Here is a 15,991-nt window from a genome sequence, read left to right as displayed (position 1 = left end):
TGAAGCCGTGCATATCATTGTGCCAGAGACCCGGGTTCGACCCTGACTACAGGTGCTGGCTGCGTGGATTTTGTACGTTATCGCCTCGTGACAGCGTGGGTTTTCTCCGGGTGCTCCGGTTTCCTCCCACACTCCAAAGACGTATGGGTTTGTAGGTTAATTGGCTTCGGCAGAAATGTATAAAATGTCCCTAGTGTGCAGGATAGTGTTGGTGAACTGGGTGATCACGGGTCAGTGCGGACTCAATGGTCTGAAGGGCCTGTTTCTGCGCTGTATCTCTAAACTATGAAGGCTGGACGTCTGTGGAAGTGTATAACTGCTCCGTGCTCCCCTGGGCCAGAATTCCACCCACCTCCCAGGGACGGGGAGGATCCGTACGACCTCAGCGACGCTCCGGAGAACCTGGAGTACGTGGCGAAGATGAAGGAAGGCGTAATCGTTGTTTACGAGAGTAAGGAGATGCTGGAGCAGGGACTGCCTAAAAACCTCCCGTACCCTGACCTGGAGACCTTCACACTGGACCTGAGTCACGTGTTGGCGCTGATTGCTGATGGCCCCACGTAAGTGACATCTCCACGCTCATGGCCGCTTGTCTGGGTGCTCGACGTCCCAATGGTGTTGGCTTCTCATTGTCACGTGTACCGACATACCGTGAAAACCTTCCCCATCCCCCTCTCTTTACCCCAGCCACCTCCCCTCTCTGCTCTCGTCCCTGGAGCAGGGTCCTGACACAGAACATCGACCTCTCCTTCCTCCTCGGATGCTGCTTGGCCCGTTGAGTCCCACCAGCAAGTTGTTCGTTGGCACAGACGTCGGCGTTTGTTGTGTCCCCGGCTTGTCACCGAGTCTGGTGTTGACCTGGTCCCGTTGTTTTCCCTGGGACCTGCCCTCCATTCTCGGCAGGTTCTGGGGACGGGAGCCTTGTAGTCCGCGACTACTGCCCGCCGATCGTGAGACGGTGGCTGGTTCACCGTGGGTGGGTGCAGAGACTCCCCCGCCCCCCGCCCCCGGCTGATGGCGCAATAATCTGGTGGTAAAACACTCATCGAGGAGTGGGAGGAAAATGTGTGTTACCCAGAGAGTGGTGGTGATGGCCAGAAGGACCCAGGGGCTGATTGGTGAGAGGGGAAGCTGCAGGTATTGTGTTTAATACTGTCATGTGTACCGAGATACAGTGAAACCTTTGCGTGCTATCCAGTCAAGTCACGCTACACATGAGTACAACCAAGCCATATACAAATATAACAGGTACTGCACAGAGGAAAAGACCAGAGTGCAGAATATAGTGTTACAGCGTTGTAGCATAACTGTGGCAGAGGAAACTCTCACAGTGAGATAGGTTGGGCTTCTATGGCCAAGCTAAGTCGACATACTTGTTTTGCAATAATGTTGGGGTTTTATTTTAATTTATTGAGCCTTTTTTTGTTTTGTTTATTGTGTTACCTGTGAGTATTGTGGTTACAGACCTGTTAAGCTGCAGCAATTAAGAATTTCATTGTTCTGTTTTCAGTCCATATGATATTTTAAACACTCATGACATTTTTAACAACTATGGACTTGAATCACACAAAATGGTGTCAGGAACGTGGTGACTCTTGTTTAGTGTCTGAGTGTAATCTACCACCCCACACTCTTGGTCTTCTGTACGATTGTACCTATGTGTTAGTAAGACTTACTGAACTGCGTACAGTTTTTGCTGTACCTAGGTACGTGACAATAAAGTATCATTAAACCATTGAGTTGAGGAAAATTGCAACTATACCCTAGTGTATGGGAGGAATGTCCAGTAAGTCTAGCGATTTATGCTTCTGTATCTTCTGTTTGATTGGGAGAGGGGAGAAAAGGTCCTAGATTATGCTTGCTGCTTCCTTGAGGCAGGAGTAAGTGTAGATGGTGTCAATGGGGAAGAGGCTGGTCCCTGGAGAGAGGGCTGACTGGAGAATTGTACTTGACAGCACTATCTCAATTGTGCTGAACTACCTCCTCCCATGCCTGTCCTCTGGCTAGGTTGTTGATGTTGCCCACCACGCAGTTAGTCCTCTCACCTGGTCTGAAGGATTTACGCCTGTCCTCCACAAACCACTGCTCCCCGCTTGTTGTGTTTATGATCGATCACTCACCTGGTCTTCCCGAGGTGGGACACGGTGTGGGTGAGTGAGATGGGTGAGGTCACGATGGCCATTCGCAACGGTGCCGGCCATAGCCAGGACTGACCCCGTGCCTGCACTGGGGGACCTGGGGTTTGCTGGTTGGAACTCGGTCCGGCTGATCCTGTATCTCCTCCCACAGGAAGACCTACTGCCACCGGAGGCTGAACTTCCTGGGCTCAAAGTTCGACCTGCACGAGATGCTGAACGAGATGGCGGAGCTGCGGGAGCTGAAGGGCGTGCCGCACCGAGACTTCTACAATGTCCGCAAGGTGAGGGTCCCAGACACACGGGGAGAACACTGCGCCGGTCACCGGCACAGGTTGGTGATGGTCACTGGTCACCAGTACTGGTTAATGATGGTCACTGGTCACCAGTACTGGTTAATGATCATGGTCACTGGTCACCAGTACTGGTTAATGATGGTCACTGGTCACCAGTACTGGTTAATGATGGTCACTGGTCACCAGTACTGGTTAATGATGGTCACTGGTAACCACAACTGGTCATTAACAGTCACAGGTCACCAATGCTGGTTAATGATAGTCACTGGTTAATGATGGGTGCTGGTTACCAGTGCTGGTTAATGATGCCCACTGATCACCAATGCTGGTTATTGATGGTCACTGGTCACCAGCGTTGGGTAATGATAGTCACTGGTCACCGTTACTGGGTTAACAATGGTTACTGGAAACCACTACAGGCCTGTGTTGGTTAGTGATGGTCACTAGTTACCAGCACTGGTTAATGATGGTCACTGGTCACCAGCATGGGCAGTGTCAACTACTGACCACTGTTGGAGCTCAGCAGCAGTGTTGGGTCACAGGTCACTGGGCCGGGAGGGTGGGCTCTGGAGACCCGCTCCCCAGGGCTTGTGGAGGTCGCACATGGACGGCACTGTGCCCTGACACTGCAGGTCCACGGACCCGTGTGGTGCAGGGTTCGGCTGAAGAACTCTCCTGTATGGACAGAGTGGGCTGAATGGCCTGTTCCTGCAGCGTGATGTTTTCCGATTCGGGGGTAGCGGGGGCTTCGAGTATCCGATGTAGACTAACACGGGTGAAGAGGGGCGAGACGGAGTTTGGGTGATATTCACTGGGCTTTGGATGATCAAAGCATGGAGTCATGTAGCACAGGGACAGGCCCTTAGCCCACCGTTGCCATGCCATCCAAATTGCCATTCTAGTCCAGTCTCATTTGCCTGCATTTGGCCCATTCCCCTCTAAACCCAACCTATCCATATAAGCAAGAGATAAAATACATGTTGTTTATTGAAAGTGAAAGGGGAAGTTTCAAAAAGGTCGAAAACTAAATGAAACCACAGCCAACATAACAGGAAATGTGGGAATAGTTCAAGCACACATGTGACAAATGGTGAGGAAGTATGTCCAGCCCGATATAGATCCCTTACAGATATAGGCAGAGAAATGACAGATGGAGATGAATTCGGGCAAGCGTGAGGTGCTGCACTTTGGGACGTCTAATGTAAGGGGAAATTACATAGCTAATGGCAAGACCCTTAACAGCATTGGTGTACAGAGGGATCTTGGGGTCGAAGGCCATAGCTCCATGAATGTGGCAACACAAGTAGGCAGAGTGGTAAGGAAGCTGTTTGGTGCACTTGCCTTCACCGGTCAGGGCACCGAGTACAAGAGTCAGGAAGTCGTGTGCAGCTTTATAGGACTTGGGTTGGGCCACATTTGAAACACTGTGTGACAGCTCTGGTCACCCATTATGGGATGGATGTGGAGGCCTTGGAGGGGGTGCAGAAGAGAGTTTACCAGAACGGTGTCCACATCATCATTGCTGAGACAACACTTGGAGTACTGAGTGCAGTTCTGGCCACCCAGCTGCAGGAAGGATGTCATTGAGTTGGAAGCGATTCACTTGGATGTTGCGTGGGTGTGTGGGCTTGAGTTATAGGGAGAGGTTGTGACAGGCTGGAGGAGGCTGAAGGGTGACCTTATTAAGGTATACAAGATTATGAGGGACAAGGATAAAGTGAATGCTCTCCGGGTAGAGGATTCTAAAACTAGAGGTTGTCAGCTTAAGGTGAGAGGGGAGAGGTTGTAGAGGGCCCTCAGGAACAACCTTTTCCACGGGATAGTCTTCATTGGAACGAGCTGCCAGAGGAAGCAATAGAAGTGGATACAATTATGATTTAAAAGACATGTGGACTACATGTGGATAGGAAGGATTAAGGTCTGTGGGCCAAATGCAGATGAGACTGCAAATTTAGTCGGCATGGTGGGCTGAAGGGCCTGTTTCCATTCTGTTCAGTTATAAGAAGGTCACAATTGATTCAAGAGGCTGAGTGGTTGTAAGTTTGGACTTTGGAACCAGGGGGACAGTCGGCTGACAGAGCTAATCGTCTGAGAACAAAGACATTACTTCACTGTTGGGTCTGAGGAAGGATTTCGACCCGAAACGTCACCCATTCCTTCTCCCCAGAGATGCTGCCTGTCCCACTGAGTTACTCCAGCAGTGGAACTCGTTGGAATCCTCGGCCGGTGGCTGCTCAGTGTGTGAGCGTTTTCAAGGCACAGGGCTGAAGTCGCTGGGCACTAAGAGGATGGAGGGATTATGGAGATAAAGTGGGAAGGTGAGCCAGGGGTCAGTGTGACGTCGGTGAGGAGGGCAGGCTGGAGAAGCTGCCACCGCCCCTGACCTTGTGGGTGACGGAGCCAAGTCCCGGGAGCTTCAGTGGGAGCGAGGATTACCGGAGGCATCATCAAGGCTTGTGTCTGCCGACACTCTGCAGGTTGATGGTGAACAGTGTGAGATCTTTCTGAATGGAAAAAACACAGATTTCACTGGCTCAGAAACCAGGGGGAGAGATTTGAGTGGAGTGAGCGACAAAAGGCTGGAGATTGGGGATAAAAAGGTGTTGGATAAGGAGAGAAGAGGAGGAGTGAAAGGTAAAGCTGGAGGGGGCAATACAAGGATATTTGGTACTGAGAGATGAGTGCGTGGAGCAGTGGAAAGGAGCAGTGTGAGTGGGATAGTGGGCGCAGGGGAAAGGAAGGAACTTCAGATGCTGGTTTACACCGAAGATAGACACAAAATGCTGGAGTAACTCAGCGGGTCAGGCACCATCTCTGGAGAGAAGGAATGGGTGAATTTTCGGATCGAGACCTCTTCTGCAGACCTAACAGTCGAGACTCTTCTTCAGACAGTCTGTCAAAGGGTCTCGATCCGAAACATCACCCATTCTTTCTCTCTGGAGATGCTGCCTGTCCAGCATTTTGTGTCTATCTTCAGGGGAAAGCGAGAGCAGGAAAGGGATTAATGCCTGATGTTGGAGAATTCAATATTCATACCATTGCATTATAAACTACCAAAGCGGAAGGAAGGGGGCTATTCATCCAACGACATCAAGCATGGCAATGGAGGAGGCCCAGGACAGATAAGTCGGTGTGGGAGTGGGAAAGGGGGTTAATACGGTTAGAAACCGAGGGATCCAGATTGGAACTCGAACATGTTACACGGCCACTGGAACGGTTTCAGGCACTGAAAATACAAATCCAGCTTCTAGACCAAAATAAATAAACTGATTACGGCAAGATTATAAATATTTAGACATCTAGCTGGATCAGAATTTAATAGTTGCTTCAAACAGGCACCAAATGTTTTCGCAGTGTGAGGGGATTGTAGATAGAGTGCCCTGAAGGTGACTCAATAGCATTGGAATGAAGGTTGATACACTGCCTGTACCATAGCTGGTCAGCACCAGAATGACCAAGGCAGCACTGACACTCGTCCAGAGTGAAGCAAGGCTGATTCACCGCCCAGTGTCTATCCCTGCTCTGTCTGGAGTGTGGACACTCCGTGTGGCAGGAACGGGAAGTAGGCAGACCCCACCCACAGTCAAGCGGAGAAAATTCCAGCTGAGGTCATGACCTGGGATGTGAATGTTAAACATTTAAAAGACATTTGGACAGATATGGATAGGACGGGTTTAGAGGGTTATGAGGGAAATGCTGGCCAACGGGACTGGCCAAGGATGTTAAACTTGGTCAGAAGGACACAAAGTGCTGGAGTAACTCAACGGGTCAAGCAGCATCAATGGAGAACATGGATGGGAAGGTTTTGGTCGAGACCTTTCTTCAGACTCACTGCAGGGGAGAGAAAAAAGATGGAAAAGGGAAGAGGCGGGACAAAGCGTGGCAGGTAATAGGTGGACACAGGTGGGGGGGGGGGGGGGGGGGTGATAGATAGATGGTTGGAATAAAGGGCAGAGATAACAGAAGGTGTAAGATGGGTTTGAAGAGTTGCTGATTGTAAAGCCAGAGGTAGGAAAGTAGCAGGAATCAGATTCAGATTCAGATTCAATTCAGATTCAATTTTAATTGTCATTGTCAGTGTACAGTACAGAGACAACGAAATGCATTTAGCATCTCCCTTGAAGAGCGACATAGCAAACGATTTGAATAAAAAATAATAAGTGTCCGGGGGGGGGGGGTGATTGGCAGTCACCGAGGTACGTTGTTGAGTAGAGTGACAGCCGCCGGAAAGAAGCTGTTCCTCGACCTGCTGGTTCAGCAACGGAGAGACCTGTAGCGCCTCCCGGATGGTAGGAGGGTAAACAGTCCATGGTTGGGGTGAGAGCAGTCCTTGGCGATGCTGAGCGCCCTCCGCAGACAGCGCTTGCTTTGGACAGACTCAATGGAGGGGAGCGTGGAACCGGTGATGCGTTGGGCAATGAGGTGGAGGTGGGCGTGCGTGGGGATGGGGAGGGGGGGGGGGGGGATAAATGGGAGTCCAGGTGGGAAAGGAGGGTGGAAGAAATGGGGGAGGGGGAAGAAAGGGGGGGGAGAGAGATTGCGGGGTTTGGGGAGGGTTTGTTAGAGGCGGCCTGAAATTGGATAAAATTGGACAAGGTGGGACGAAGGGCCTGTGTCTGTGATGTACGACGATAACACTGGGTCAGGGGTCGTTGTTGTCGTTGGGGTAAAGTGATTGATGCTCTGATGTCAATGACTGTGACCACTCGTGGGCAGGTGGACACACACATCCACGCAGCCGCCTGCATGAGTCAGAAGCACCTGCTCAGGTTCATCCAGGAGACCAACAAGAAGGAGCCCGATCGAGTGGTCCAGGAGAAGAAGGGCCAAAAGATGACCCTCCGCCAGCTATTTGAAAGCCTCAACATGGACCCCTACGACCTCACCGTCGATTCGCTTGACGTGCACGCTGTGAGTCTTTCCTCCCTGTTCACCATATCTAAAGTATTTAAAGTATCTATCATAACCATTATAAGTGATAGGAGTAGAATTAGGCCATTCGGCCCATCAGGTCTACTCCATCATTCAATCTATTTCTCCATCCAAACCCCATTTTCCTGCCTTCTCTCCATAACGTGTGACAGCTGTACGAATCAAAAATCTATCTATCTCTGCCTTAAAAATATCCACTGACCTGGCCTCTACGGACTTCTGTGGGAAAGAATTCCACAGATTCGTCATCCTTTAACTAAATAAATTTCGTCCTTTAATTCTACGGTTATGACCTCTAGTCCTAGACTCTCTCACTAATGGAAACATCCTCTCCACATCCACTCTATCCAAGCCTTTCACTATTCTGTATGTTTCAATGATGCCCCCCCCGTCATTCTTCTAAAATCCAGTGAGGACAGACCCAGTGCCTTCAAACACTGAATGCTGCTTCGACTGGGCGTAGGATCGATGCCAGGACAGCGGTAAGTGCCCGTCCGGAGTTTATACATTCTCCCCATGACCGTGTAGGTTTTCTCCAGGTGCTCCAGTTTCCTTCCACACTCCAAAGACGTGCAGGTTTATACATTAATATGGCTTTGGTAAAATTGTAGTGTGTACGATAGTGCTAGCATACGGGGTGATCGCTGGTCGGCACGGCCGAAGGGCCTGATTCAGTGCTGTATCTCTAAAGTCTAAAGGTGTTGGGGAGATACATTCCAGAACCATTGTAGTCCTCAAGGGGAAGGGGCTCCATGGTGTTGTTGTGGAGGGGACTTGGGTTTGGGAGTAGCTATTGAGGGTGGCGCTGCTAATCCCATCCCGATGGAAACTTGTTTTAAGCAAAGGGTGCTAGGGAGTAATGGAGTGGAGGAGGGAGGGAGGATGTGCAGAGGTGTGTAGAGGGGAGGGATGGTGCGAAGAGAAGTGGTGTAGAAGTAGAGCGGTTATACAGTGAGGGGAGGAGGAAGGGTGGGCTGGTGTGGAGAGGGGGGAGTTCAGAGGCAGTGGAGGGGAGGGTGCAAGGAGGGAGTTGAGGAGGAAGGAGGAGAGGATGTTAGGAAAGGAGGGTTTCAGAGAGGGTAGGGAGACTGGGTTTGCCCCCTCATTGAGCTGCTCTGCGCTGGGACTGCAGTCGGTACAGACTCGGCAGGAACTGGAGAAACTCTGGCAGGGATGTTGAGAGAGCTGGCACAACACAAAGGGCCGAATGGCCTGTGTATTCTTTAGTGCTCCAGGGCTGGTATTTGTATTTATGAAGTGAACTAATTAAAATGTTGAGAAAGCTAATTTGCAATATTGACCTTTTCCGTTTAGGGCCGTCAGACCTTCCATCGATTTGATAAATTCAACTCTAAGTACAATCCAGTTGGTGCCAGCGAGCTGAGGGAGCTCTACCTCAAGACCGACAACTACATGCAGGGCGAGTACTTTGCTCGCATCATCAAGGTGAGTGAGCAGCGGAGGCTGCCGATCGCAGGTGGGCCATGATACACCGCGTCCCACACCACCCACTGCTTAAACAACGCCCACCCGCACCTCCACCCAACCACCCACCACTCCCCACCGCCCAGACTGCCCAGACTGAAGAAGGGTCTCGACCCTAAACATCATCCATTCCTGCTATCCAGAGATGCTGCCTGTCCTGCTGAGTTACTCCATTATTTTGTGTCTATCTTTGGTGTAAACCAGCATGTGCAGTCCCTTCCTTCACTTGCTATTTAGGGAGGTTAGCTGTGTGGGGAGGTCACCTGATTAGTGGCCCAGAGGCCTGGACCTTAATTCCAGGTCCCGCGTGTGGATCGTGTGGATCACACTTGTTACAAGAACCATCTGATACATAGACATCCTGCAGGGGTGAACTCTGCCCTGCTGTCTGGGCCATCAGTGTGGTCATAGTCACAAAACTGCACAGCATGGAAACAGGCCCTTCGGCCCACCTTGTCCATGCTGACCAAGTTGGCAAACTGGGCTAGTCCCATTGCCTGTATTTGGCTCGTAGCCCTCTAAAACCTTCTTATACATATAGATGTCCAAATGTCTTCTAAAAGTTGTCATTAAATTCACTTCCATATCTTAATTGGCTTTGGTAAAACTTGTAAATTGTAGAGAAGTGTAAATACAGTCCCTACTGTAGTATAGGACTAGTGTATGAGGATCGCTGGTCGGCCCAGGCAGACCGAAGGACCTGTTTCCACGCTATACTTCTAAACTAACCTAAGATTCCTCTGGCAGCTCTTTCCAGATACAGACTACCCTCATGAAAAAGATATCTACGAGAGCCCTCTTAAATCTCGCCACTCTCTCATTTACCCAATGCCCTCCAGTTTTTGAATCCTCGACCCTGGGCAAAAGACCCTGCGTTTACTTTATCCTTGCCCGTCGTGGTTTTGTACACCTCAGTGAGGTGCACCTCGCATAGATGGGTGGAGATGCAATTGTCCTGTGTGTGTTTCCCTTCAGGAGGTTTCGCGGGACCTGGAGGACAGCAAGTACCAGCACTCCGAGCCCCGGCTCTCCATCTATGGGCGCTGCCCTAGTGAGTGGGTCGACCTGGCCAGATGGTTCATCAAACACCGCGTCTACTCTCCCAACGTGCGATGGATCATTCAGGTTCCTCGCATTTAGTACGTTCCACAGTTCAACCGTGGGATCTGGGACTTCACTCGACCGCTCTCTCAGTACCGCCCCTCCCACAGTGCGGCACTCCCTCAGTACAGCCCCTCCCACTGTGCTCCCAGTGGCACCCAAAGAGGTAGACTGCAGGCTCGTCTGATATTTGGACAACACCCCCACAATACGCCCGGTGCTGAGCAGCCTGAATATCAATGGGGGCAGGGGGGTCTCTCGGTGCTCAGGGACGGGAGGTATGCGGTGAGTTTCTTGCAGGAAACACACACTGTGACTAGTGATGAACCCACCTGGCTCCTGGAGTGGGAAGGGGGTGGGGTCTACATGAGCCATCGTAACTCGAATTCAAGTGGAGTGGCCTTCCTGTTGGCCCCATCTTTCCAGCCGGAGATCGTCAAGGTGCAGGAAATTGTACCAGGCCGGCTGCTGTATCTGGCCGTATGCCTGGATGGCGTGCCATTACACATTATTAATGTATATGCCCCCAAGGCCGGCACAATGCAGAAGTGCCTAACCTGGAAGGTGACCACTTTGTTGAATACCATCGACTGTGGAGAGTGTGTTTTCCTTGGGGGAGATTTTAATTGTACCCTCAAGGCGAGAGATCGCTCTGGCGTTCAGCGTGACTCAGCAGCGGTCAAGACTGGTCGATGCGTGGCAGAATTTCTCGTACAGGTTTGTGAGTGGTGGTTCCCATATTGACCGCTTGTACGTTTCCAAAGCCTATGTCTCGGTGACCTCCATGTGGCCGGTGACGTGCTCGGACCACTGCCTGGTGCGAGGGGACTTTATCCCAGCGCGCACACAGGCAGGATGACATTTTAATAATCAGTTGCAAGTGGATCACCGATTCCGGGATTCGTTCAGGAAGTTCTGGGCAAAGTGGAGAGAGAGGTATTTCCTTTCCCTAAGGCAGTGGTGGGACGTGGGGAAGACCTAGGTCCGTCTGTTTTGCCAGGACTATGCGCGGGACCGCGAGATCGGACGGCTTGAGAGAGAGTTGCTCGACTCAGAGTCTCGCCTGGGTCGGACTGGTGGGGACTCGTGCGAGTGGCGGGAGTACCAGGAGAAGAAGGGAGCACTGAGGGACATGCAGCTTAGGAGGTCCCGGGGTGCGTATGTGAGGTTGCGAGTCTAGACGTTGCACCATCTGGACCGTGACTCCCCCCTTTTTTTTCTCTATGGAGAAGCGGCAAGGAGCCCGCAGGCAGCTCGCGGTGTTGCTTGCGGAAGATGGCTCCTCTGTCACAGATCCAGAGAGCATCGGTGCCTCGGTTCGGTCTTTCTGCAGGACTCTGTTCTCCGGGCGAACATCTAGTGCGGATGCGCAGGGGGTCCTGTGGGTGGGTTTACCTGTAGTGTGCAAAGTGGTGGCTGAACGCCTCGATAACTCTGGAGGAGCTGACTGCTACCCTGCATCAGCTCAAGGGGGAGGGGGGAGGGGGGAGTCTCCAGGACTGGATGGGCTGATGGTGGAGTTTCTTAGAGGCTTGTGGGATGCCCTGAGGGGTGACTATATGAAGGTCCTGGAGGGGAGGATATCCATTCTGTCTGCTCCTGTGCTTGGCCAAGATGGCCATTTGTGGGACCAGGCAGCAGGTGGTCGATGGCCGAGCCGGGGTTGACTGCGGCCCCATTTCCGTTCCGTCTCTGATTGTGTTAATACTCTGTGTTTATTTTTATTTTTTAAATAAAACTCTTTCTATAATAAAACATCACAGTGCGACGCTCCCTCAGTAGTACTGCCCCTCCCTCAGCTTCCCCCCCCCCCCACCCAGCAGTGTGGGTATCAGCTCTCTGCTCACACTAAGACAGTGGTTAACAATTAGCTTCTGCTTTTATTCCAGTGACGTATTTCGAACAAAGAAAATCCTGCCCAGTTTTGGGAAAATGCTGGAGAATGTTTTCCTGCCTCTGTTTGAAGCAACGATAAATCCCAGGGAAAATCGAGAGCTTCACCTCTTCCTAAAATATGTACGTAGACACTGTGCAGTGTGTTGCTTCTGCTGCCACTCCCCCACTGTGCCCTCCACCCCTTGCCCCTGCTCGATCCCCACCCTTCCCACTGAACACCCTCCTGCCCCCTCCCTGCTGATCCCTCTGCCAACGCTATTATTTTAAGTAGCAGCAAAGAGCTGAATAAACTGAACAGAATCAGAAAACACACAATGTTGGAGTAACTCAGCAGGTCAGGCAGCATCTATGGAGTGGATGGATAGGTGACGTTTCAGGTCAAGACCCTTCTTCAGACTGACGGAGTTTGGGGGGAGAGAGCTGGAAAGGAGAGATGGGGATGGTGTTGTGGGGGAGGGGAGTGATAGGCTGATGGGTGGAGTAGGGAACAAAGGTTAAGTGTTGAAAAGGAGCCACTAGGCTGTCAGATTAGGGAAGAGGAGGAGTGGAATGCAAAGCCCGAGGGAGGGATATGAATGAAAGGAGACTGGGGAGAGGGAGGGGAACGCAACGGGGATGAGTGTATGGAGGAGGGGAAAGTAGCAGGGTGTCTGTACTTCCAGCAGCTGACAGAGGAGGTAGTTGAGGTAGGTATGTGGGAACTAGCTTAGATGGGGCATCTTGGTCAACATGGATGCGTTGGGCCGAAGGGCCAGTTTCCGTGCTATACGACACTTTTTCTTGAAGAAATTTTGATTTTGTATTGGGAATGGATGTGGGCTTGTCCCCGCTGCAGGGCATTGATGTAGGGAGTGTGTGCCCTCTGACCCACTGCTGGGCCGTGAGGCTGGGAGAGGTCAATGCCCTCTGACCCGCTGTTGTCTGCGGCAGGTGACGGGGTTTGACAGCGTGGATGACGAGTCGAAGCATAGCGCCCAGATGTTCACCTTCAAGAGCCCCAGCCCCGAGGAATGGACCCGGGAGCAGAACCCTTCATATAGCTACTACCTCTACTACATGTACTCCAACATCATGGTGCTCAACAACCTGCGCAGGTGAGTGGCCTGGCACTGCCTCTGGACCCGTCTGACAGAGCAGGAGCCCAGTACCTCCGCTGTACCCATCCCACCTTCGCTGGGCGCCCAGCACCGCTGCTGTACCCGTCCCGGCAGAGCAGGAGCCCGTTACTCCTCTGTACCCATCCCTACAGAGCTGTGGAACTGGCACCACTGCTGTTCCTGCCCTGGCAGTGAAGGAGCCTGGCATGACCTCTGCACTGCCCTGGCAGAGCTGCATGCCTGGCACCTCCTCTGTGTGGACAAATACATGGGCAGTAAAGGTTCAGAAAGACATGGGCCAAATACACAGCCTAATAGAATGAACTCAGCAAGGCACCTTGGTCGGCATGGAGGAGTTGGGCCATTGGACAATGTGTAACGTGACTTTCAATGAGAGTCGAGTCAGAAGCCAGGAATTGGCCTCAGTGACCTCGCCCCCTCCTGCACCCCAGGGTTAGGGCCTGGGGGAAGAACACATGCAGGAGCTGGAGAGGTGGAGAACGATGGTCTAATAGGCTGACGACTCCGTGTTATTTACAGTGCATTCAGAAAGTATACAGACCTCTTCACTTTTTCCACATTTTGTTACATTACAGCCTTATTCTAAAATGGACTAAATTATTATTTTTTATCATCAATCTACTAACAATACACCAGAAAGAAGAAGCAAAAACAGGTGTTTAGAAATTTATGCAAAGTAAAAAATAAATAACTGAAATATCATATTTACGTAAGTATTCAGACCCTTTGCTATGACACTCAAAATTGAGCTTAGGTAAATCCTGTTTCCATTGATTATCCTTGAGATGTTTCTGCACCTTGATTGGAGTCCACTAGTGGTAAATTAAATTGATTGGACATTATGTGGAAAGGCACACACCTGTCTATGTAAGGTTCCACAGTTGACAGTGCATGTCAGAGCAAAAACCAAGCCATGAAGACGGAGGAATTGTCCGTAGACCTCCGAGACAGGATTGTGTCGAGACACAGATCTGGGGAAGGATATAAAACAATTACTGCAGCATTGCAGGTCCCGAAGAGCACAGTGGCCTTCGTCATACTTAAATGGAAGAACTTTAGAACCACCAGGACACTTCATAGAGCTGGCTGCCCGGCCAAACTGAGCAATTGGGGGAGAAGGGCCTTGGTCAGGGAGGTGACCGAGAACCCGATGGTCACTCTGACAGAGCTCCAGAGTTCCTCTGTGGAGATGGGAGAACCTTCCAAGAGGACAACTATATCTGCATCACTCCCCCCCCCCCCCCCCGCCCCCCACCCCCGCCCAGTTAGGACCTTGCCCAGCTCCCTGCCCTTCAGCTGGCTACTGCCCCTTGCTTTGTGTTGCAGGGAGCGGGGTTTGAGTACGTTCCAGTTCCGCCCTCACTGTGGAGAGGCCGGATCCATCACGCACCTCGTCTCCGCCTTCCTGACTGCGGATAACATCTCACACGGCCTCAACCTCAAGAAGGTAAGATCAGACGCAGCTTCACCCGAGTCTCACCCACAGGGCTCGCTCCCTCAGTACTGCCCCTCCCACAGTGCCCCGTTTCCTTGGTTTGCCTGCTGCTGAGAAAGGACATCATTAAACAGGAAAAAGTGTATAAAAAGATTTACGAGGAAGGTTTGAGTTATGAGTTGAGATTGGATAAGATGTGTCTTTTTTTCCCCTGGAGCATAAGAGGCTGTGGGGTGATCTTATAGACGATTATACAATCAGGAGGGGCATAGATAAAGTCAATAGCCACTGCCTTTTCCCAGAGTAGAGAGTTAAGGTGAGAGGAGAGATTTAACAAGAACCCGAGGGGCAACCTTTTCCATAACAGGAGGTGGATATTTGGAATGAGCTGCAAGAGGAAGTATTTGAGGCAGATATGTTAAACACATTTGGACAGCTACATGGATAAGAGAGGTTTAGACAGATATAGGCCAAAGGCAGGCAAATGGGACTGGCTCTGTTAGGCATGAAGGGCCTGTTTCCGTGCTGGATGACTCTGATTCAATGGCATCATTTCTAAGGACAGGGTAATACATGACAAACGTGGGTGTTTGTGGACAACAGCACAGACAGGGTGTCCCTCACGCGACCTTCACTTGCAGAAGGGAGATGACGGAGTGTGGATTGAATGCTGGGCATGATGCCAGCGTGAAACAGGAACTGTCTCTACCAAGTCCCCTTGCAGTGGGGCAGCTTTCTAAACAACACACTGAAACACGATATGGTACAGGGCAGCTCATCGAGCTGTAGGCTCAGTGACTGTTGCTGGATGTGCTGTAACGCGAGACATCTCTTCATGCTGGGGGGAGATTTGCTCCGTGTTTGACATTGTCCTTTGGGGCGGCAGGGCTTGGGATCTGCTCTGCAGCTTTCCGAGTTTGTGGAAGAGATTCTCTGGGTCTAGACTCCAGGAAGGATGTCTTCTTCCCAAGATAGAAGATTCCAAAACTTAAAGAGCATAGGCTTAACGTGAGAGGGAAGAGATTTAAGAGGGACATCAGGGCTGTTTTTTCACACACAAGAGTAGTCTGTATCTGGAACCAGGTGCCAGAGGAAGTTCTAGAGGATACAATTACCCCTTTAAAAGACATTTGGACAGATACATGGATAGGAAGGGTTTAAAGGGATAGGGGCCAACAACAGGCAAATGCGTTGAACACAGTATGCCAACTTGGTCAGCGTGGATAAGATGGGCCATAGAGATTGTTTCTGTGCTGCAGAGTTCTTCTCCTTTTGTGTGGCGTGCACAGCCTAAAGTTGTTGGGCAACTTGTTCTATTTGATCTTCCGTTTGTGCACGTCGAGTTGATTGCATTAGTCGAAACAGGGTGGACCATGTGAAGGTTGCAATCTTCCACCCCTTCAGAGTTCTGACTATAAGGCTTGGGACAGGATATGGAAGGGGTTTATTAGAAGACCAGTACGAAAGGCATAGAAAGATACAGTCCTAATGCAGGCAAATAGGATTAGTTCCTCTGTACTGCCCCTTCCCCAGCGTGGCACTCCCTCCGCACGGATGTCAAATATTAATTTCCCTCACCACTTTGTGTGATTG

The 15,991-nt window shown here is 51.0% G+C and overlaps 1 protein-coding gene across 3 annotated transcripts in view; it reads left to right on the top strand.

Annotated features, from left to right (window-relative positions):
* The window catches only part of LOC129705667 (AMP deaminase 3-like), a 34,040-nt gene that overhangs the window by 13,826 nt on the left and 4,223 nt on the right, over nucleotides 1–15,991 (top strand). For all 3 annotated transcript variants that reach the window (XM_055649353.1, XM_055649355.1, XM_055649354.1), the window contains exons 5-12: nucleotides 341–560; nucleotides 2,290–2,419; nucleotides 7,148–7,342; nucleotides 8,678–8,809; nucleotides 9,824–9,987; nucleotides 11,839–11,965; nucleotides 12,776–12,939; nucleotides 14,290–14,410. In XM_055649353.1, coding sequence (XP_055505328.1) covers nucleotides 341–560; nucleotides 2,290–2,419; nucleotides 7,148–7,342; nucleotides 8,678–8,809; nucleotides 9,824–9,987; nucleotides 11,839–11,965; nucleotides 12,776–12,939; nucleotides 14,290–14,410 — 1,253 coding nt within the window. The remainder of the gene's footprint in view (nucleotides 1–340; nucleotides 561–2,289; nucleotides 2,420–7,147; nucleotides 7,343–8,677; nucleotides 8,810–9,823; nucleotides 9,988–11,838; nucleotides 11,966–12,775; nucleotides 12,940–14,289; nucleotides 14,411–15,991) is intronic.

Source organism: Leucoraja erinacea, chromosome 18 (genome assembly GCF_028641065.1).
Source record: "Leucoraja erinacea ecotype New England chromosome 18, Leri_hhj_1, whole genome shotgun sequence".
Classification (NCBI taxonomy): domain Eukaryota; kingdom Metazoa; phylum Chordata; class Chondrichthyes; order Rajiformes; family Rajidae; genus Leucoraja; species Leucoraja erinaceus.
Note: the sequence above shows the minus strand (reverse complement) of the source record. Positions and strands in the feature narration are given on the sequence as shown.